General features: G+C 40.2%; 1 protein-coding gene across 1 annotated transcript; it reads right to left on the bottom strand.

The window, feature by feature from the left end:
* Positions 1 to 5,406: 5,406 nt before the first annotated feature.
* On the bottom strand, positions 5,407 to 13,408 carry PVALB (parvalbumin). Its single transcript, XM_018909857.2, has 4 exons — positions 13,277 to 13,408; positions 11,215 to 11,347; positions 10,658 to 10,767; positions 5,407 to 5,435 (listed from the first exon to the last, which is right to left on the bottom strand). Exons 1-4 carry the CDS (start codon positions 13,335 to 13,337, stop codon positions 5,407 to 5,409), a joined length of 333 nt encoding a protein of 110 aa, XP_018765402.1. The 5' UTR covers positions 13,338 to 13,408.
* Between the last annotated feature and the right edge of the window lie 9,572 nt (positions 13,409 to 22,980).

Here is a 22,980-nt window from a genome sequence, read left to right as displayed (position 1 = left end):
TGTGAGATAATTTGCTATTTCTTATGTCTTTTAGTATCTTTCTAGTGATACATTTTTAAAACTGCATTGCATTGTGAATACACAGGGAGTAGAATTTATTAACAATTAAAATGTTATCATTTTAAAAAACCCTACCACACAATGTTTCCAAAACCTGAAAATGTCTCTGAACCATTTGCGTTTTCAGCAATCTTGGGCCTTCCTTCCAGTAATCAATGGTTAAGCCTTTGGCCTCTGGTCCTGCACCCCTCATGACCTGTCTGGAGTCATAGAATAGTTTGTGCAATGAGGGACCTTAAAGATTGTCCCATTCCAACCCCAATGCCACTAGACCAGGTTGCTCCAAGCCCCATCCAACCTGGCCTTGAACACTTCCAGGAATGGAATGTCCATGGCTTCTCTGGGCAGCCTGTGTCAGTAAAGAATTTTCCCCTAATGTCTGATCTAAATGCACGTTAATAGAGAATTACCATGTTCTTACCACCCGAAGGCCTAAGTTAATGCCAGTGTTGTGCTACTGTAATACCAGTGAAACCAACTGTATTTCTGTATATGAACCTCACAAAGCATCTCCTGGAGTTAAAAACTGTTGTGACAATATGAGTTGAACAAGCTGATTCAGGCACTGACAAGATGCCTTCACTTAGATTTTCCTGGGTGGGAGAATAAATTTATGAAAGAAATATCTCTTCTAGCTGCATGTTCCATAGGCTTATTAGCATAGGTCTTCCTGTTAGTTCCATAGGCCTTTCAGTATTTATATTTGGGTCACCTGATCCTTTTACTGTGGCAGCTCATGCATTTCCTTCTATTTTTCTAGTGGTTGGAGAAGGGACTGTAGTATTCATATTTATATTAACTTCTGTCTTTAAAGATGCATCAACCTTTGTTAAGCTTTGCTGTTTCATTGACCAGAAGAACACTAACCAGATATGTACTTCCTCCCTTGTGAAGTAATTATCCCATATTAGGAGATTCTACAACTTGAAAAGTTTTGACAATTGATCTGTTATGCAGACAGCTAACCCTGTTTAGACACATTTGGCTTCACTTTCCTGTTTTTAGGAGAAATGTAATTTTCACTATCTGAGCCCTAGAGAGTGTTGGGGTTTCTAAAGGGATTTCTTTGGGAAAGGGAGTCAGCTAAAATGCTTGCTGAGAATGAAGAAGCAGGAGCTCAGGTTCAAGCCCATGTTAGCAATGAGAGAGTCCAGGACCTAGAGGAGGTATTTAAACACCAGCCTGTAGTAAAGCCAGTGCTATCTCTCTGTGTTAGCCATGGCTCCTGAGTGGGGTTAGAACAAGAATGTCAGCATGTAATTTAACCACAGCTGGATTTCGGTGTGCTATTGCATGCCTTATAATTCCTCTTTCATTTGAAGTTGCTTTATAAATAAAAGGATGGGTTCTCTATCAGTGAGCCATTTAAATTTCAATCAAGGATTTTAAAGTCAAATGAAGTTATTTTATACATTATGCTCATTGATAAAATTTTTGTGGGCTAATTTGTAATTTCAGTGAACCTTTAGGCACAATTTTTGATATAATTTTGTTAAGGCAAAACTTCTTGCAAATATTGTGCAATGCTGCAGTTTGTAATTCCATAATAATATTAACTCTGTTTTGAACAGAATGTTGTTAATGTTTAGCTACTGTAGCACAGAGGCTCTGCTAAAACTGTGTGTGTGTTGCAGTAAAGAGAAACATGAACTGCATTACCAGTCTTCAAAAACAGTTTAGTTAGAAAAGGCAAAAGAAGCAAACAAGCAACCTTTGCATTGATAAAATGAGGGAAGTGTGGAAGCAATGGCAGGACATTAGGCAGTGTTGATCTCAGGACTTGGTGGATAGACTATAAATATAAATCCTAGATCAGCTTCTGCAAGGCGAACAGGTGTTATGGCCTCCAGTCCATTGATTCCCAAAATAAGACATGTGGAAAATTGCTGATCCATGAAGCTTCATTAAGAGCTTGGCAGGACCCTTAAAGCATAAACAATTATGCATTTGTTGGTTAAGGATTTAGTAATGGTAAATGGTGATTGGAGAAATATTAAGAGTTGGTGACAGTCTGCTAATGCAAACTCTTTCAGTTAAATGCAAATGCCATTGGTCAGGAAGTGATGGTTCAGCTATGACTTGAGGATTTGGCTCTTCTTCCTCTTGAATTGTAGCTCAGAGCGAGCAATTTCTTCTCTAGCAATACAAAATATGAATTTGAACAAGCAGTGCCAATATTTTTAATTGTCATTCAACTGTGTCTCATTTCAAACCATTGGATATGAATCTAAGAAAAGGATTGATTATTTACTGATTATTTAAAAATTTGTCTTCAACAGGATGGCCAAAATCTTTTTATTTTCTTTCATAACTTCTACTATATTACAACAGGGAAGAAAATTATGGAGCACTTACTGTTCAGGGCAAAGAAGATTTAAGATGGCAATTAAGAAATTTAAGGTAAATGTTTCTTGGAGAATGTAATTTTGCTCCTTTGCTTATGCATCTGAAAATTAAAACATCTTTCTTCATGAAACAGTAAATTGCAGGGTAGTGTGCATTTTTTGTATTTGTCAAGCATGCTGTGCAGAAAGCCTGATTAAATTTTGTAGTAAATTCTGCTTTCTTCAGGCTTTACAGTGGTTTCTGTGACAGTCTCAAAGACATTATAGCAAGAGCAATATGAGAATGAATAACTTAATATTTTGTATATGACATGTTTTGTTTTATATTTTATTGTAACTTCAAATTTTGTATTTGTTTGCTCTATTTTGAGTAATGTCTAGATAACATCCAACATTTTTTAAAATTTGAAATCAAACAATTGAAGATTTGGAGGAAATTTGTGTTGGGAAATAATAATCTAAGAAAAACATTGAAGATCCAGCAATGAAAGGAAAGTAGTAGTTTGATGGCAATTGATAAAACAGTCATTTTGTCTCTGGGCAGAGATTTACTTATATTACACTTGTATTTGAATTTTTATTTTCTTCGGTGATAGATGCATAATTGAAATTTGAAGTTTTAAAATGCAGCTGGGGAAAAAAAGTATGTTTAAATAGAGTTTTTGAGAATTCACAATATAAGATCTCAGAATACAGGATCTGAGTATACCAGTTGCATATTTGAATAAACCAATCAAATGCAGGTTTAGAATATCTTATACTGTCAGCATGAACAGTAGAGATGGTATTTTGGAGGTCTCTCTACCCATAGTAAATTTTTCAGTTTGAAAATAAAGAATATTTATTTTCACCTTCTTCATTATTATATTACTGATTTTTTTCAGGCCAAATTAGGCACTCAGTGTTGCTTGTTCCAGGGTGATTGAGGTAACAGCATGAAGTAAGACTGAAGCAGGGATCACTGGGGTATTCAGAGTTTTATGCTAGTGTAACATCGCCATTGATGTTGCTGTAACTCGATTTATTTCACATAATCTGCTGTAATTATTTTTTTAGACTCGTTAGTGGCTTTATTTACTTGCTGTTTGTTCTATTGGTTTTTGGTTGGTGGTTTTTTTGGTGGTGGTGGTGGGTTTTTTTGGTTTTTTTTTTGGTTTTTTTTTTTTTTTTTTGCTAAAGCCCTGGATAAAAATCTCAGCTTTCGTGCCATCCAGTGAAGCATTAAAATACAAATCCTTGCAGCTTCAGAGAATAGCAAGGGACTATAAAAGGCTTTGTTTTTACAGCAACTTTTATGTCGGCTCTCGAATTCCCGGGACCTTCTCGCGGCTGCAGCAGCGGGGTGCCGGATGCCTTTTCGGTGTGTCTGTGTGCTCCTGTAATGAGGCTTTATTGCCACGCGAGGTCAGCAGCTGCCGAGAAAAAGCAGGAAATAAACTCGCTCCACTGCCATCCGCTTTCATTTGCTTTATTTAGAATACTTAAAAATCAATACATCCTTCAGAACCGTATATACAGTGTGCAAAACCAAAGGATTTCTTTTGAACGCACAGCATCTTCAGCAAAAAAAAATCTTTTTTGCGAGTTACTACAGAGTGAGGATCTAAAATGGCTTTAGGAACGTTTATTGGCTTCCCGAGTAGCAGTGGGTAATTTCTGTGGCAGAGGATGGTATTCTGTATGATGTGATGATGACAGGGTTTCAGCCTTATCTTGTCTCCACTAAATTAGTGATAATAAAACTAAATTGAATAAGGTATTATTGCTGCAGGGAATAGTTTGGAATACAGAAATGGAAAATACCCTTCCTTTTTACTGCAGTAATAACCAATGTTCTGTCAAGATGTGGGGGAGATGTTGCCTGAGAGGATTTCCCCCTGCTTTTGTCTTTGCTTTAAAAGCAAAACACCCCCCAACAATACAGGTAAAAAGTATAAGCTTGGTGCCAAATTTACTGAATAGGATTTGGGAAATAAGTATTGAGCTCTGTCATAGGCTTACTATTGGCTATTTCCTCAGCATAAGTCTCAGTTTCCTATACATAACTCTGAAGAAGATATTCACTTATCTGGTTAAGTTTTAGAATAAATTTTTTTGGATGAGATTTTCTGATTTACTGTATTTACAGTGGGATTATCAATTGCAGTGTCACACCTGAATCTTGGTGTTCTTTTCCCTGAAATTCATAGTTATTTCTTCTGAGTATGCCATTCTTCCTGTCCTAGATAGTTGTGTAACATTGCTAGTAAACATACCCTGTATTTCCGAAGTGACTGCTATTTAATAGTTTATGAAATTATCTTCATGTATGATTGGCACCAGCTGATATTCCTGTCAAACCTTTTATCCAAAAATCCCCCTGCACTAGGCAAATTTAACAAATGATTCAGATGACAATCAATTTACTGATCACCAAAATGCAGCAGGGGAGATGTAGTTTAAATATTAGAAAATACTTTTTAGCTATAACACTGATTAAGTTGAAAGAATGAACTGCCAAATGAAGTTGGGTAATTGCCATCACTAGAGGTTTTCCATCACTAGAGATTTTCCAGGCTATGAGTATGCATCCACTTACCAGAGATGGCTTAAAAAAAATGCAGTCAGTTTTGCCACGGTTCAGGATTTGGACTGAATGACTCATTATATGCATGTTTTATCAGAAATAATTTTTAAAATTTCTTCCTACTTTACCCTGGCTAGGGATAAAGCAGCAGGGATGTCAGCAAAAAAAAAACAAGTAACATTTTTTCTCAGCATGTGCCAAGCCTACATGAAATAAGAAACAAGTTGTAGTGAGAGAGAAGAAAGCCCAGATTGATGTGACCTTTATTATTTTAACGGTGTCTTTCAGCACAATTACAGAGTTGCAGGATTGCAGAGAACAGAGCTGGAGTATAAAATAACATAAATAAATAGAACAGGAGCCAAAGCAGTCAGCAGGAGGTGGTTGGAATTGGGCAGTGAAGGATGGGTGAAGGGTTTGCATTGGTCAAAGCCTTTATGATTCAGCCACCATAGTTGCAAATTCTGGAGAAAGGAAAGAATTTTAAAAAATATTTTAAAAACCAAAATTTAAAGAAGGAGGATGCATATTACAGTGAATACAGAGTCACTGGTACAGCAGAAACATCACAATAACAGAAGAGTAAAGAAACCCAAGTTAATTAAAGGGAAAGTGTAATTTGGGAAATCTTACAGTGAAATAAAAGGATTTTTGGAGAATAAGGGAGAAATGCTATACATGCCAGACTGTAAGACTTCCACCACTATTCATCTAGAGAACTTAGATTAGTTCTTGGTTATTTCTTTGTAAATCTCAATGGGATGAAGGCAAGAACTAGAAATTTAATCTTGCAGTGAGATATATTTCTTTTATATCAGAGTTTGGCAAAGAGAATCATTAACTAGTGTTTCAAAGTATTTGTGACCCATATTATAATTGTATTGCATTTAAACTCAATTTTGTAATTGTAAATTGAGTGAAAATGACAGATTACAAAAACAGAAGGCCAATACCAACCTATGTAGCAATTTTGACCATGTTGTAAGAATGAGAAAAATTCCTGTGGTGTCAGAGAGCCAGGATTTTATCCTGTGGCTTTTATTAGTGGTACATCCATATTATTTACATAAATGTATCTATCTGCACTTTGGGGTTATTCTGTGCTTTAGTGTATATACTGCCTTTCAGCAGGGAGATAAAGTATGGAAAAGGCACATTTGTATCCTGGTGAATGGCTGACTGGCTATAATTCCTAACTCCATCTAACCTTGGAAGAGTTACACAGGAGAATGCCTTGCACAGTTGTATGTACCTCAGAGCACTGAAAATGACAGACTGGAGGGAATCCCAAGAAGAGCAACAAAGACGATAAAGGGATTAGAGGGTATGCAGAGAGAGTGGTTTATGGGTTTAACATAATCAGCTGAGAGGAAAATGACAAATAGGAGAGGGAGTCGTCTGTAAAGGCTCAAGAAAAAATTACTGAAGTTTGACATAATGAAGAGTAAAGTCTGGCAACTGAAAAAGATTGAAGATTAAAATTAGGCATTTTAAAGAATATTCTGGTGTTCAGTTGAAAAATGCTAAACTCTAAACAAGTGAGATCCTAATTGACTGTTGTGTGCAAATAGCAATTTTGATGGTGTGTCCGAAAAATATGTTGCCAAATGCAGACAAACCAGACTGAGAAATAAAAAATGTCAGAGGGTTTAAATTAATTCCACATTTATCCATCGTTTTGAAAGATGTAAATCCAAATTAGGATTAGTGATGCAGATTACTTAACACAAAGCATGTATAAATCCTGTACATGGTGGGTATGTAGATTGAAAGTGTTGCAAACTGAATTTAAGTGATAACATGAAGTGCTTGTGCTAGAACCCCCAGCTACTCTGGGCAGAAAAGGAGAAAGGCCATGATTATTAAACCTTTGTCTGAATAAGTCCTGCAGAGAGAAACATGAACTGCAAGGGATCAAACCTTTCCAAAAGGGAAAACTGACTATGCATATACTGTTAAAACAAGTTGTCATACTTATTACAGCTAAATTAAATACCTTTTATGATAATGTGTGTCCACAGCATATATTTGGAAAAGGTTATTCAGACTTGCAGCCAAATATTTTTTATAATACATTTTGATAGTGCCATTATCACTTAATAGCAATATATTTTACAGGTACTTTGTGAAAGCCAGCAAACCATAAAATACTCCTTCTTGAGTAATTGCAACAATTTCATTTTTCCCAGGATTTTCAATGTATTTTAAATATTTCAAAGATGTTCCATTTGAATAATCTTCTAAATTAGTTCACTACTCATTTTTGTATGAAGGTTAGTCCAACCACAGGTGGCTTGTAGAAGAATTGTTACAAAGCGTACTCATATATGCAAAACTTCTGAGATAAGGCAGGGTATATCAGTCCCTTGTAAATGGTTATTGCCTCTGCCCTGTTATTGAGGGAATCCTTGTGATCTACTACATCCTTGTTTCCAATTGTAGTTACCCTTCCAAACAAAATTATGTCTTTCTTTGCATAAATAGTGACTTTAAATTGCAAGGTTTTAGACTGTTTTGTCTTGTGAAATGATTTACTAGCTGTTTTATGTCAAAGCTCTGACTTAAAAGGAGAGGACACTGTGTTCAGTACAGTTTAGTACTATATACCAGCCTAATGCATGCCCTCTAGTATTTTACTGAAATGACAGACATGATTACAGAGGACATGTTGTAGGCTCGTGATTTCTCTAATCAGATTGCGTTTAATACATTTTCTTTACAGCAGTAAATCTGTTTAGGAAACTTTATAAGTAATGACTTATGCTAGTTTATTTTAGAAGATAGAAGAGGACAAAGCGGGATAAGAAGGAATTCCAAATTTGTTGTGGTGGTTGTTGTTGTTATGGCTTTTACCTGGCAAGGTCATGACTTAATAGTTGTTATTTTGTGTGTTTAATGTCACATTTTTACAACATTCTGATTTACAGGGATAAAAAATTGGATTGTGCTGCCCACAGTGCATGATCTTTGACAGTTCTCTATGTACTTTCTCAAGTCTATTAATATCAAGAAACTAAAAGGCATGATGTTCATGTCCAATGCTAATACACAAATTAGATTTAAAACAGCAATATGACTCGAAATTTTCTCTTTTTTTCCCTCATCTTTCTTATAAATATTTTCCTGAAGCTAGTAGAGCTGCTTCAGCATCGTTTTTCAGCATGATTCAGAAGCTAAGGTTGCTTGTGTTATGAGGTAACCTGGTCTTGACCTGCAATTTTTTTCAGATTCATCATCTTCTGACCACACTGGTAGAATGTGGAGGGGGTTTGACACTGCACAGAAGATGATCAGGTCTTACAGGAACTGGCTGCAAGTTTTCAGCTCTTTGAAACTGCTTAATCAGCCTCAAGTTCAAACCGTGATTGGACAAGAGGTAAACTGCTGAAACTATCTCAGAGCTGAATGGTCTTGCAAGAATGAGAAAAGGCTTAAAGTAGAATCAGAAGAAAAGAGAGGAAATTTGTAATGTGAGTCCCCAGCTAGAAGAAGGCTGATTAGGCTGGGATTAATGTTTGTGATCATACATTTGAGAAAGTTGTCTCTGTGGTTTTAAAAATCCCTAAAGATCAGTTCCTACAACTGCTGTGGGCTCCTGAGGGACAGCATTCAAGGGTCATCAGGAGAATTAACATTAACCCCTGTGAAAGGCTGCTTGTTTACAATCATTTAGTGATTTAGGAAGCTGATGTTTGAAACAAGTGGTAGAGGTGATGCCTGACAATTCAGCTGCAGGGAAACAAAATTGGTTTGCAACAGAAATACAGCATCTCAATACTGCATATGAATGGGATGTACATTTGTGACATTTACATATGCAGTTATAGTCTTGAATTGGATTTATGGGCCAAAGGAAAAGCTGGGAAGTATATGTGCTCCTTGTCCTTTGGTCACAGTCTCAGCTGTTAACTTTTGTTTGTATTTCAAGCCTTTCTGGTGTAAAAACTCGCTGTTAAAGTCAATTTAAGAAATGGAAAATAAACTGGTAGTGTTGTATGGTAGGGATATGGTTAGAAGAATCAAAAGAAAAAAGCACATCATTCTCTTCTCATTATCAAGTGTAAACACAGAGTATTTCTATTTCAAAGTCAGGGAACAGTAAAAGCTACAGAAGAAAGAGATAAGGAGAAGAGGCATTTCATATTGCTTTATTACAATGTACTGGGTTTCAGGCACTGTTTCAAAGAAAAAGTTATGGTAGTCTTAAATATGGAGGTTAATGCTGTATTTTCTTGTACAAGCCAAAATCATTATGCAATATTGTTCTTTTATTCCAATTAAAACTAGTTTTGATTTGCAGCCTTCTGGAATAGCTGAAAATTTATCTGATATGAGGCTGGTGGATCAGCTGTAAGCTTACTTACCTGAATTAAATTTTCTTTTGAAAAACTTGCCCAGTGATTTTAGTACTACTATCACTAATTTTAGTATGTATAAAGAAGACCTATATAATAAAGAATGTAAAGTTTCAAGAAATTACACCCACGCTGGATTCAGCAGCACTGCTGAAGTTTAGCAGGAGCTTCACCTAAACCATAATAAAGTGATGACTGGAGAAATTAAAGAGGCTTTGGTCTAGGAACATGGTCATAGTCACTGATATGCCAGTGTGCATCTCCTGACTGATATGTCAGTGGCTGATTTGTGTGTCATCTTCTAAGCTGGGAAATGGTGTTAGTTAATTTTGCTTTTTATTTCTCTTTTAATTGACCTTTTTTTCTTTTTTTTGAGATAACATTTTTTTTTTAATTGCAGAGGTTGGGTAACACAGAGAGATATGAGGAGGTTTAGGTATTTTTTAGATTTCAACTTATGATATGGTTTATTGAGATGTCTATACCCTAGCAATTGCTTGCTCTCTAGGTGATTTAGTACTCTGGCCACAAACTTCTAACTCCTTCATTGAGGAAAGCTTTAGTTTAGAATTGCATCTCTTCTTGTCTCCTTCAGTGTGTTTCATTCACTCTCACCTCCAAAAAAAGAGGAAAAATGAGAAATTTTATGTGTGGGCTAAGATGATTCATCCCAAGGGAGAATAGAAAACAGCACTAGCTTTTTAAGCAATGCTGTGAGAGGAAAAGTTGTTCTTTTCTTATATTTCTCATATTCAGTAAAAGGGACTGACAAGCTTTCTTAAGTGTGAAGACGCACGTAAACACTAGCATAAGCTGGATAGACTGTTATTGTATAGAAATTCTCTAGGAAAATGGGTGTACTTTGAATTTTAAGAGCATTGCTTTGCTAAGTCATGCAAAGTAATTACTTTCCTGCTAACTAAACATCAAGCAGAAGTGCTGGCGCTCAGCTATTATTCTTTCCATGCTTTATAGTCAAGCCTCGGTCTCTGAACTCGCAGTGTCCTGATCCTCACTCCACTGATATCAACAGACAAATTACTGTAACAGAAGTAGAGTTTGGCTGGGTGCTTAGTCCTGCGCTGCGGAGTGCCCGACCCACAGCCGGGTTCTGTGAGCTCCTGCCCCCTCTAGTGTCACAACTCGGCTCCTCTTCCTCTAACGCTTCCGAGCAAGGTGTAGCAAATGGAGCTGGACTTGGCATTACATTAAACCCAAATTGTGCCCTTCAGAAGGTCGCAGCCCCCAGTGATTCCTAGGTTTCCTCAGTTCTTATGTGTAAGGGTAATATTCGGTTGTTACTGTCAAAGTTTACTCCTCTAATTACCTACCATCAGCGCCAATTTTACCATCACCGTCCTTATCTCCAGCAGCCAGAAGAGCCTTCGTTTCTTTGTCTGATAGGTCTCTTCCTTCTGGGGTAAAGCCCTTCAGGACAAACCTAAGGAGGAAGCATAGAAAATAAAGGAAGTTTTTTTTTGGTTGGTTGGTTGGTTTTGGTTTGGATTTGGCTTTTTCCCCCACTGAACAATTACACTTCGTATCTATTTGTTCCACTTATTTGAGACACAAGTGGAATCCAGCATTGTGTCTTCTGTTGTTGACCTTCTTTAACATTCAGAAGCACCTTACTCTGAAACTGCATTTGGCTGAAGAACTACCTGTAAGGTATTGACCATTCATGTGTTTCAGGATCCTGCAACCCAAGTGCCAACTAGCTATCTCCAACACTCTTCAGCTCCTGTGCCCGGCAAACAACTGGCATAGCACCCAAATACTAGTCGAGAGTTTCAGCTGTATGTTATTACCTAGAGTCCTGTAAAAATCACCCTCAGGAAATTAGACTCTTAAGGCAGGGATATTTGAGAAAGGATGTAACTTTACTTACTTCAATTCTTCCTCTTCAATGAAGCCGCTCTGATCTTTATCAAGAATATGGAAAACCTTCTTCACATCTTCTGGGCTTTTCTTTTTTAATCCTACCATCTCGAAAAACTTTTTGTAGTTAAAAGATTCAGCCGCTATAAGAGATGAAAAGCCAGAGAACTGCTTAGAAAAGTCATTGAAACACACACAACAGCACATACCCGTGGTTCTCTCCCATGCTGCTGTTTTTCCTTCCCTGGGAGAAACAGTGGAATCCAGCTGTGGTAGGAGCTGGGTGTACTCAGTGTAGTCGACTATGCTTCACAGGTGCTAATGGAAATAAACAAAGGGGCAGAGAGGCAATGTCTCCGTTTTGCAGTTGAAGAGCTGAGCTACAGAAGGATGAGACTTGCCCAAGGTCACACAAGAAGTCTGTGATAGACTTGGGAGCTTTTGGGAGCTGAGGTCTAATGTGCTTGGTCTCATTTCAGTGCCTTAAACCTTTTTTATTTTCCGCTAAGTTTTACACTAGAACAGACATTTGAGAGCGGACTCTGACTATTAGATAGCTGTCACTTTTTGTCATTTCCACCCCTGGAAAAAAAAAACAACAACCAAAAATGTTCTTGCTCAAGCATTGGCGAGAAGTGTTTCAGAGCACTGTTTGGTTGGGTTTTTTCCCTGGGGACTTACTAGAAATCAGTGTTCTATTTCAACCGCTGAAGGAATGTGCAATCGTGGTGTGTGAGCTCAGACACTGCAAGGGAGTGCTGCGCGGCGCGCTGCCTGCAAGACCTTGTGAGGAGCTGTCTCCGGGGAGGAAAAAAACAAACAACCCAGAGCCCTTGAAATCGGAGCCGAGTTTACCTGCTCCACCTCCCTTGTCGTTTCACCGCACCCGCTTTTGTCCCACCCAGGTAGCCTCACAACTCTGATGTGGATTGGAAATACCATACAGTGACCTCCAAAACGAGCGGTGGACTTTTTTTTCCCTCCCTCATGCATTCTTATTCCCGCCGCGTTAAATTTACCTATTACATAAAATTAAAGAGGCTCAGTCTTCCGTGATCTGCCTGAGATCTGTCATTAGTTGCTGCTAATTGCATCTGCTCCGGGACTTGGGGATGGCCATAGAACAATGGAAGCTAATGAGTAAAACAGCTGCTGGATCCAGCAAAGCAATTTGTCGCTCCCTCTGACTCCGGCTTGTGAGCTGAGCCGGGCTCAGCGGGTCTTGCTCTTCTGTCTGTTCGGGAAGGTCATCGCACAGAGCAGGACTGACAGAGGCGGCTCCCCGGGATGGTGCGGTCAGCCAGGTAGTTTGGGGGAGGGGGGGATAACGTGCATCCCGGAGCACGATTTCTGGCTTTCTTTGAGAGCAACCTTAACTACCTGAATCTCTGTAAACACGAAGAGGGTTTGCTGTCAGTTTTGGGGGTCGCGATGAAAGAGAGGGGTAGGGAACATGTGATACCCGGAGGAGTCTGAAAGGGGAGTGTGGACCACTGCAGCCATTCGACCTGCAGGGAGCCCCTGCAGTCGAGCAGTGCACCCGCACCCGTGCTCTACTGTTGCCTTCTGTCCATCCCGAAAAGCAAAGCCCACCCAGGGATTCTGCATAGAAAGTACAGAGTGATTACGTATATCCTTGAAATGGGAAACAGCAGTTCTCTAACATCTGAAACTAAATTTCAGGAATGAGTGGGGAGCTGCTGACATCCACTGCTGACTTCTCTATCCCACACCAAGATATAATGCAGCTTGGTTTGCCTAGGGGTTTGTTCCCTTTGAAAGTATCCTCTCTCGGTAGAAGCAAAGTCTCTCCATGGTTACTGCTTACTTTCCTTAAAAATAAATATTTCACCTCTGTAATGTGCAGGACAACTTTGCTGAGGATGCAGCCTTGTACTTTATAAACCTGTCAGAGGCATTCATTGAACATCTGAAAATACATCCTCATTTGAAATTTTGTCTAGCTGGTTCCTCTAATCTTCCCATAGCTGAAATAAATGCACAGCTATCCTAACCTGAAAAGATGAAAGGAGGAGAAGAGAAGGAAAAAAAAATAGGAAAAAAGCACTCACCTGAAAAGGCTCCCACAGCCTTCTTGATATCCTCAGCGCTGAGCAAGTCAGTCATAGCCATCCTGCAACTGTTTGAACAGGGAAGCAAGTGCGAAAAGATTAAAAAGTGCTTTTCTCATCATTTCTGCTCATATGACCAAAGCTGCAGTGCTGTGTGGGGATGGCACACCGGGAAAGGCTGGACCCGTGCCAGCTCTATAGCTCTGCGTGGATAAGTGCTGTGGGCTGTCGCTCTCCAGTTTGCAGAACACCAAGTAGTCCACAGACGCGAGAGTTCAGCTAAAGAGAGGACACGGGGGATGCCTTTGTGGGTCTGGGGTGGGGGAGGACGCAGGTGGGGGTCGCTCCCTGGGAGACTGGAGCCTAAGCCTTACTGGAGCAGTGCCAGAGGCTGCTGTGATACCGGCTGGAGAAAGAGTTCTGCCAAGGTCAAGTCCTCGGGTGCAGTGGACAAACTAGTGGTGCAGAGCAGAGCCTTTTCCTTTAGTAAGTCAGAATGAGCTTTACCAGTTATGTTCGGTGATGAGTAAGGAACTGCAGCATATGCCAAGCTTCAAGCTGCTCTTGAGGTCGGGAAGCAAATGTAATGTAGCTTTTGAACATTTGCCTTGTCGTTCAACCACTTTAAACGTCCCCCCCTTCTCCCTTCTCCCTCCCCTTCACACACATATTCCTTTTAGACCTTTTTTCTTTCAGGCCAGTCCATATTAAGCATCTTCCTCACTGAATTAATTATCACATCCCAGCGAATCCTACAGATCCCGTTTGTAATGCACAATATGCTGCAGAATCTTCTGCGATAGGATATGGCAAAACGAGATGCGAGGTGACAACACACTCGTGAGGAGCTCCTGTGCGGTAGTGAGTTTCTCAGCCAGGACCGGGCACTTCCCATTAGCATCAAAAAAAGAAAGCATTTAGGATTTGTAATGTGTTTTCTAGGGTTATTTTCTTTCTCCAAGAATCTGTGCCCATTTTTCATATAAAATATGGCAACTTGCACTCAGAGTTTGGGCAGAAGCCATTAGGCTGAGGTAGCCAAGGTTAGGGCCCAGTAGTAGGGCAGATCTCTGCAGGAGTATTGGCATCGCTGCTCCAGGAGAGACGGGGGAGGACAGAGTGGTGGCAGCGAGATCCCCGGGCGCGATCGACGGGTACGGCCCGGTCCCGCTGCCACAATCACACCTCTCCTCTGAATGGGGCCGCTGGAGACCAGCCTCGAAAATGGGGCGGCTTGTGCAGAACCTCGGGTTGTGCTGTCAATAATTGCTCGGTGATTTTAAAAGTACGAGCCCCGTCCTTTCTTTTTTTTTTTTTTTTCCTTTATGGCCCAAGTTCAGCTATAATGGGTATGTCATTACCATGACATTGAACGCAGGACTGAGGAGGAGGTGACATTGGGGTCCCCCCCCCCTTTTTTTTTTTTCTTCTCCTTTTCTCTCCTAAAGGTCGTCTCTTCATTGTGGAAGGGACTGACGTTATTCCCTCGTTGGAACTTCCCCCCCCCTACCCCCCGGCTTCCTTCGTGTATTTCCCGAGATGCAAGAGATGCTTAGTTTTCTCCAAGGATAAACAAGGTAATGGATGGTGCAGCCAAGTCCCTCTTTCTAGGCTGAACGCATCCTTCCCTGCTCTACCGGGAAAGAGGAGCTGAGCGCTGGGATGCTGAACCGAGATTAACAGTAGCCCCTCAGAAGAGCTCTGCGCACCTTCTCGCATGGGTCGTTCTCACTCAGCAGCCCCCGTTCTTTTGGAGCTGGAGGTGGAAGGGTGCAGTAAAGACAGCCCTCGGGGCACTGGGGTCTCTTGCTTTAGCGGAGTTCAGGGTTAGGACCCTGTTGTTAGTCCGTTTTAAATGCAGGATGAGTGCAAACCCATCAATATGTAGCCATTTGCCAGAGATCAGTGTGCCGTATCTTATGAAACTGACGTCCCTGTACCTTTCCTTAACTGAGGGAAGAGAGGACAATCTCTTCTTATTGCCAGTGCAGACACCGCCAGCCCAATGCTACATCGCCCTCTGCTTTCCCTGCTTTGCTGCGTGCGCCATCGGTGTGCTCTGAAAAGGAGTTGGGCCTCGGTCTCCGCAGGTTTTTCTCCTTTCTTACGAATCTTTTGCAAACCCGTTGTTGAGCGGGTTTTCAAAAGATTCTTACGAAGAAACCGGAGCTTCCTTTCAGGTCCCTACAAACAGGAACGCACCTGCCCACCGGCCAGTGAAGGTGCTCTCCTGGCGGGTGACTTGTGTTTCGGTGTTAACCCCGCTCTGCTGACAAGGCAGAGCACATTTGGACGGCTGCCCCCGGGGGTAACTCGAGCCGGTGGCTGGCAGAGGCGATGCGCAGCGCTGCCCGCTGTGCTGGCAGACGCCGATCAAGTTAAGTAGCCTCACGCCAAGCAAAGCGGCCAGAGGCGCATTCCCTGTCTGTGTCCAGGAGATGGGAGCCGGGCGGCTCCCTCCGCATCCCTAACGATGCGCGAGCTGCCCCGCTTTCCCTCCGTCATCGGATCTGTCAGCCCTCTACGGCCTAATCATGCTGTGGAGGCGAAAAGTGAGAGGTGTCAGAAAAATGAGGCTTCAGATCAGGTGGAGCCATCTGTAGAGCGTAAATAACGTTTCCCCCAGCTCAGAAGCCTCCACAGCCAGAAAGGTGAAAGCAGCGAACACAGGGCTTGCGAAGCGGACAGCTGGGTTCCGACATGGAAGAGCGGCTGAGGCCCAGCTCCAGCCTCAGCAGTGTCTCTCTTTAAGGACAGCTAGCAAATTTCCAGAAGCTTTTAACCACCAACCTGCAGTCAACACGGTTATTCTAATAAAAAAGGTGTTTCACGAATTGACAGTTTCTCACTCGACCCTTCATCTTTTTCTCATCATGCCTGCGAGATGAATGACGCATTTTCCTTTATCTCTGAGATTTTGCCAATTTTCCTGCCCAAACTATTTGCAAAATCCACCGTGGATTTCCAAGTTGTCTGCACCAAAACTTTTGTGTAGATCAACTCCCCATTCCACCAACACCAGAATGATGGTATTGTTACTAAGTAAACGACCAAATAAATTAAGTAGAAATCAGCCCACCCTTGCCAAAAGCAAACCAGGGAGAATTTCCTGAACAGCACGAAGCCCTCACACCAACAACTGAAACAGAAAGACGGCGGTCCTTTGCAAAAAGGGTGACACATTTCCTTTAGCTTCCCAGTGACCACACCAAAGAGAGCAACTTCATCCCATCGCTTACAGTCATCTGTGCAGAAAGAGAGGTGCCATTTCTAGACGTGCTCTGGATCTTGTGGTTTTGTTTGTCGTTGGTTCACAGCTGGCTATTTCAGTAAAACCTCTTCGGGAGTCCTAGCTGGCGTTCTCGGTCACTTCCTTCCCTTTCCCAGTTTTGTCATTTCCACCTTCTCCCCTGCTTTCCTCCTCATTCCCCCTCAATGAATTCACCCATTCACTCCTTTTAATGATCTGTTCTTCTCATTTGGAGTCTCCTTTGCGGGAAGCGATTCCTCAATGTTTGAGAGATTTGCATCTCTTTGTTTCCGGGCTTTTGTTTATGGAAAGGGGAATGATGTCGGGGTGATAGAAGATACCCGTATCTGCTAAGATCCTGCTTCTTGCCCGGAGCTGGTAAATCCACGTTTGCTGCAGAAATTTGAGCATTTTCTTGCTACTTACCTTTTGGATCTCCTGTAAGCACGCTTGAAAAGGTGTTAGATAGGGAGGTGGTCAAAAAGAGGTGGAACTCGGGGTAGGAACCCCCCTTATATAATCTCTGTCACTCTATTTTCGGCAGGTGATACCCACTCCTCACTGGTATCAGATATTCAGGGGTTTTGTTGGTGGTGTCACATTTATCTTTCCCTTAACTAACAGAGGAACGCTATTAATAATCCTTGGCCCTTACCTTCCCCTGGCTGTGAAAACCCATTACACTGGCAAACTGATGGTCCACATGAAACTTGAATGTAAGGGGAGAGGCAAGCAGTACAAGTGAGCTGTTAAGGGACAGATAGGCAAATACCAACGATGAAAATGCCATTGAGACCTATTTTCCATTGTGTAATCCATCTAGGGACATTTTCCCTGATATGTAATGTTTTTCTGGCAAGGGAAAACCTTTTGCAAAGGACCATGAATCATACATCGGATGAAAGTGGCATCGGGGAGATCACGATGCGTTAGGAAGTTCAGTTCGAGAGATAGGATTCTGCTCACAAAGGGAATAGGAAGATGTAACCCCCTCATAGGCTCTGGAGTTTGCCCTTTTCTTTCATTAGCCTTGACAGATACTACTTGAAACAAAACAGAAGAGCTCTAAATTGCTTCCTGCACTTGAAGCTACAACATTCAGCTTTACCTCTTGGCCTTGAAGGAAGTCAAAATTTATTTTTTTCCTGCAGGCAACAACAAACTCAATTGTGTAATTCTGATTGCTCATACTTACAGGGGCATGCAAAATGTGCATTCAGGGCCCCATTGGTTAGGAGCTGTAGAAGTCTAAAAAATGTACAACCTGTGCTTTCTTGGGAGAGACAGAGAATTATAAATGAAAAGATCCTATATATACAGCCATAATACATTGACTGTAACCTTTTCAGTATATAAATTCTCTTTATGCTGAGTTGCCTATTCCAGGGAAAGACACCTTTGAAGATACTTCTATTTTTATTCTGTCAAGCAATAATAACAACAATAAAAATGGCGATGAAATGTATTTGTCATTCTATAATCCATTTAGGGACGTGTTTCATGAAATTTAATGTTTTTCTGGCAAGGGAAAACATTTTATAAAGGATTATACACTATATTTATTTGTAGTACATTTACAAGTTAAAAAAAAAAAAGTTCTTTTCTGTTTCATCACTCAAACCCAACATTTCTTCAGTTAAAAGCAACCAAGGGTTTGTGATACAATGGAAATTATCTTTTGGGAAAGGCAGGTGCTGCAAAAACGAGTTCAGATTTTTCTAGCTTGATGAATTGATCCAAGAAGTGAGGAAAGATAATTGAGGTATGTATAGGATAGGAATATTTAAAAGTATTTCTCTACTGCCGTATAATTTAGATGCTGAGGTCTGTGATAAATTGGAAGTACTCTATCAGCTTTAGATAATTTCTAAAGAGGCAGCTTTATTGAATCAAACATGACAAAAGTTAATTCAATAATTTGTCTTCTCCTACTTATTTTTTTTTCCTATTACAATTCCTGTTGTGGTTTTTGAGTTTCCAGTGTACTGCAGTAGTATGGGAAGTAATACTACTTTTCAGCAGCGCTGGTAATTTCTAACAAACACTGTGTGCATACCCTGGCTCAGAGCAGGTGATAATTACAGTGTGAAGTAGCTGGTTCTTGTGGGTCCAGATGTTTCAACCAAATGGTTCATTTCCTTTGGAACAGTATAAGTCGTCATATACTGTTTGCTAAATTCAGTCGTGGGGTTTGAATCCCCTTTTCCCAAATTATAAACCCTTGGCATAGTACCAAGGTTAGAAACTGGTTAGAGGTACCAGTATCTCATGGTTGTTAGCTGCATGCTTCATTTCCATTTGGTAGCTACCAGAACAACTTTTTTACTTTTTGGCAGCTTAGAAAGGATAAGGATTGTAGGACTGTATTTTTGGCTAATTTACTTGGCTTCCATCTCTGTCTGTTCCACTGGAATGACTGCAGTTGTCCACTGGTGAAAGGACAGCAAGTGCAGGGCCAGTCATTGTGATTCCTCTGTGTAATTCAGCCATGTGAAAGCAATCTTGATTAGTGTGAATCCTTTCTTATCCTTTTAGTTAGTTCCTATTAAGGCTTATTTACAAAGAGAGAATCTGATTTTTCACCACATTGAGCATATAGTGAGGTCTTTGTTACATGTCAAGTATTTATTTAATTAAAAGGGGGTTTCTTGTTGGGATTTTTTTTTTTTTGTAAGAAGAATACAATCAAAATCTGACACATCTAGGTTATTTGTCCAAATCTTACTGAAGCTGGAAGGTGTGGAGAGTTGTGGCTCACTGAGATTCTGAGATTTCACATACGTGAAATGGTAGAATTTAGGGAGGAAGTTTGTGTTACTGCACTTGTCAGTTTTTGTAATGTGGTTGCATATTTATTATCATCTCAGTCAGATTCATTCACAAAAAGATTAGGGCTGGGTTTCCCCTTTAGGATACATGTACAGTGCAGAGTTGGGGATTCTCATCCATTATAATTTCTTTTTCCTCTTTCCCACCACACATAAATACCTGTAATCCAAATAATAAGGTGCTCCAGGGATCAGGGATCACTTTGGATTGATTGGATCAGCCAATCAATCCAAAGTTTGGGATGGTATAATCACAGCACTAGCCCAGCACCTTAGAACAGGAAGCTTGTCCTGCTGCTATCTCCTGTGTCTGCTGTGTGTTGTGACAAGTAACTTCAGTCTTCAAGGCTAGCAGCCAGCCTTCTTTTGCTCCCCATAGATTTTCCTTATTTGTTAAAGATGTAAGAGCATCACAGAATCATTAAAGTTGGAAAAGGCCTCCAAGATCTTCAAGTCCAAGCTCTGACTGAACACTACCAACTCTAAGTGCTACATCCAGTTGTAGCACTTAGAGTTGGTAGTGTTCCAGCTTCCTGGGATGGTTACTCCCCCACTTTCCTGAGCAGCCCATTCCAACGCTTAACCACCCTTTCAGGGATGAAATTCTTCCAGATGACCAACCTGAACTTTTAGGCTGCCAAGGATGTTGTGATGATGAGTGCTTTTATGTGTTGGAGAGGAAAATGGACCTAATTCATGGAAGAGAGATCCACTGAAAATTACCAAACTCCAAGAGGCCACATCCAGCTTGTGAAGTTCCTGAGCCAGAATGGTTGTGATTTGGGATAGTATTAGGGGAAGGTGTAATCTGATTGGATTACATTCCTCCAAAGGATTACATTCCTCCAAACACTTTTATCTATGTCCACTGTCCCTGCTTACACTACTAAAAGTGTCCTTTGTTTTGTATATACTAATTTTAATTTCCTCTTCAATGGCCTGTTCTTGGCTTTGCCTGAGGGAAGTCTGTATTCCTAGGATCAAAGCTCAGTGGTTCCATTTTTACTGATTTTTCCATTCCTCTGATAATTGTCTCAAAAGCTGAAGATAGCAAATAACTGCAAGAGATACCCCAGAGGTATGAAACAGGTCACTAGTAGTCCATGCTGCCAGTGGGCTTTGGGGACTCCCCAGCTTGTATTGCAAATGGTGTGGAAAAGAAAGTGAAATGTCTCACCCAGAGGGGATAATACAAATAAAAACCCGGAGATAGGTGTAAACCCCTGGTGTGAGTTAGGCTCAAATTACCAAAGAAGAAAAAAGCAAGTGCTGAAAGAGTAGGTCTGTGTATCATAACACCTCCTAGCAACTTCAAATGGATATTTACAGCAGGAAAAAAAGCTGTTAGTCCCAGTGGGAAACCCTGACCCCAAGGTTAAGAGAATGGAAACGGTTTTCTTTACAACAGACACTTGTGGGTATCAGACATTTGTCATAATTGACACTCTGGTGGTGTTCACACTGGGATGGATAAGCCCCATGTAATTATTACCACAGGGGTTATATTCCAGAAAAACTAGCACAGCAGAAAGGTGGTTTCATTACTTATTCCTATTTATACTAGGCTGCTGGTCAGAGAACAGTCAAAGTATTTAGATCAGGGTAAACAACTTTTGGGGAAATTGGACTTTAGTTTTAGTAGCTGGAATCTTACAGTAACCCAAATTTTGATAGTCATTCTTTGATTAATCTGTTGGGGCTTTTTTATTTTTTCTTATTTCTTTTTTTTTCTTTCCTTTTTTTTCCTTGTCTTTTTTTCCCTTTTTAAAAGAAATAATTAATGCACTTGTAATTAATTTCAAAGATGTTAGTGCCCAGTGAGATGGATTTAAAAGTCAAAGGTTTGTAAAGGAGTTGTATCTTTCTGGGTTAACTGCAAGTGGGAATAATTTTATAGCTGTGATGCTCAAATGGCAAGTTGGGGCTTTGCTGCCATCATCCCAAGTATAATTTGCTAGATAGGGAAGTCTATAACTATTACTGGAACAGGAGCACTGTGGTGTCAGTTGTGTATTTATTGTCAATATTTTATTAGAAAACAGTTCTTCCATTTACACAATTGGTATATGAGATATCTTCTTAAGTTAAAGTGATGATTTGAATCCAGCTAAGGTGAATGACAGTAAAAAAAAGCCATTATTCTGAAATGCTATTTCAGTCACTCTGATGAAATGTGTTGAACAGCATCAGTACCGTTGCTTATAAACAAATACACACTAAATGATCTTATTTGCACTAAAGGAACATCTCCATGTTGTTCATGGCCTGAATGTGACCCAAACGCTGAATTCTCCTGTGCTTTCACTTCTCTATATCTTTAGGTTCCTAAATGGAAGGCTACAGGAAGGAAATCTCTGCTCTGGCTACCTGTTCTAAACTTCTTAAGAGAATGGACATTCAAGTGTTGGCTCGTCCAGCAGCACTCACTTGGGATCCCCTCAGGTAAATGTCAAATTGAAAAGTTGAGTTTATCTCTTGTAAAATCCTTACCTTCTGTGTTCAGGAGAAAAAAAATATTAAAGAAAGAGTCACAGGCGTATTCCTAAGGGAAGTATATTCCCCCTGCCATTTCCACTGTATGTCAACTTCTTACAATTTCCTTTTAGATATTCCTTCTGATAATCATCACATTGTTAATAATTTTATGTATGGGGATTTCTTTATTTTCCTATGAAAGTGAAAAAGTTTATTTCTACTACTTAGAAATGATTTGCAAAAAGGAAATAAATTTATTGGACTAGCCATTTTTATAGAAACTTATATTATGGTATTTTATATTTTGCACATCTGAATTGATCCTCATTATGGGCATACTTTTTTTGCTTGGATGTTTGTATTGTTTCTCTTTCCCCAAAAGGTTCATGGCAGCAGTCTTTTGCAGAAATCATCCTATTGCAGGGCCTTTTTGAATTCCTGCTTTTGAAACTTTGTATATTTGCCTTGTGTAGGTAAAAGAAGTTGTAATATAGAAGTAGAGAATCAATGCATTTGGTAGAGATAAATCAGCACTTTAGGCTCAGGCTTTGGTATTTTGATGGTTGTTTGCAAGAGGCAATAGCCTTCAAAGCCTTTTGAGTTGTTTTGATCTCACTGGGACACAGAAGATTCTGTCTTGAAGAAGAATGAGATATTTCAGAAAATTGGTCATGAATAACTTCCTTGTGGATGATGCAGAAACTTGCAAGACACGTGTGGTGTGCTGGTTGGCAGCATTTTTTCTCTGAAATTTATAATCTCAGTTCTTTTTTCTGGACTTCTGTTGACAATTCTGCTCTGTAATTTGTGAAGGAAAAAGCAAATATCAGGGCATAGTAAAAACCTTGTTGATCTCAGAGGTAATGTACTTCTATGTCTTCTGTTACTATGGCCTGGACTAGGGACTTTCTCCTGTTAAAGGATAGACAACTGAAACACCAACAAATCAGCTGTTTACATGAGACCACACAGTATAGTGGCACAAGAAATTGCATGTTACAGCCTGTCATGGCGTGGTATCTTCCAAAATGGACCACCCATTTCTTTTTTGTTGCTCTAGGTCATGGTGGTGACAAGTATAGCTCGTGACAGCAGTTTCTCTTGGGTGAAGCAAAGAGATCATTCCTTTCACATAGAGGATTTGTTTGTTA

This window comes from Serinus canaria, chromosome 1A, assembly GCF_022539315.1.
Source record: "Serinus canaria isolate serCan28SL12 chromosome 1A, serCan2020, whole genome shotgun sequence".
NCBI classification, from domain to species: domain Eukaryota; kingdom Metazoa; phylum Chordata; class Aves; order Passeriformes; family Fringillidae; genus Serinus; species Serinus canaria.
This window is presented reverse-complemented; position numbering and strand designations above follow the sequence as displayed.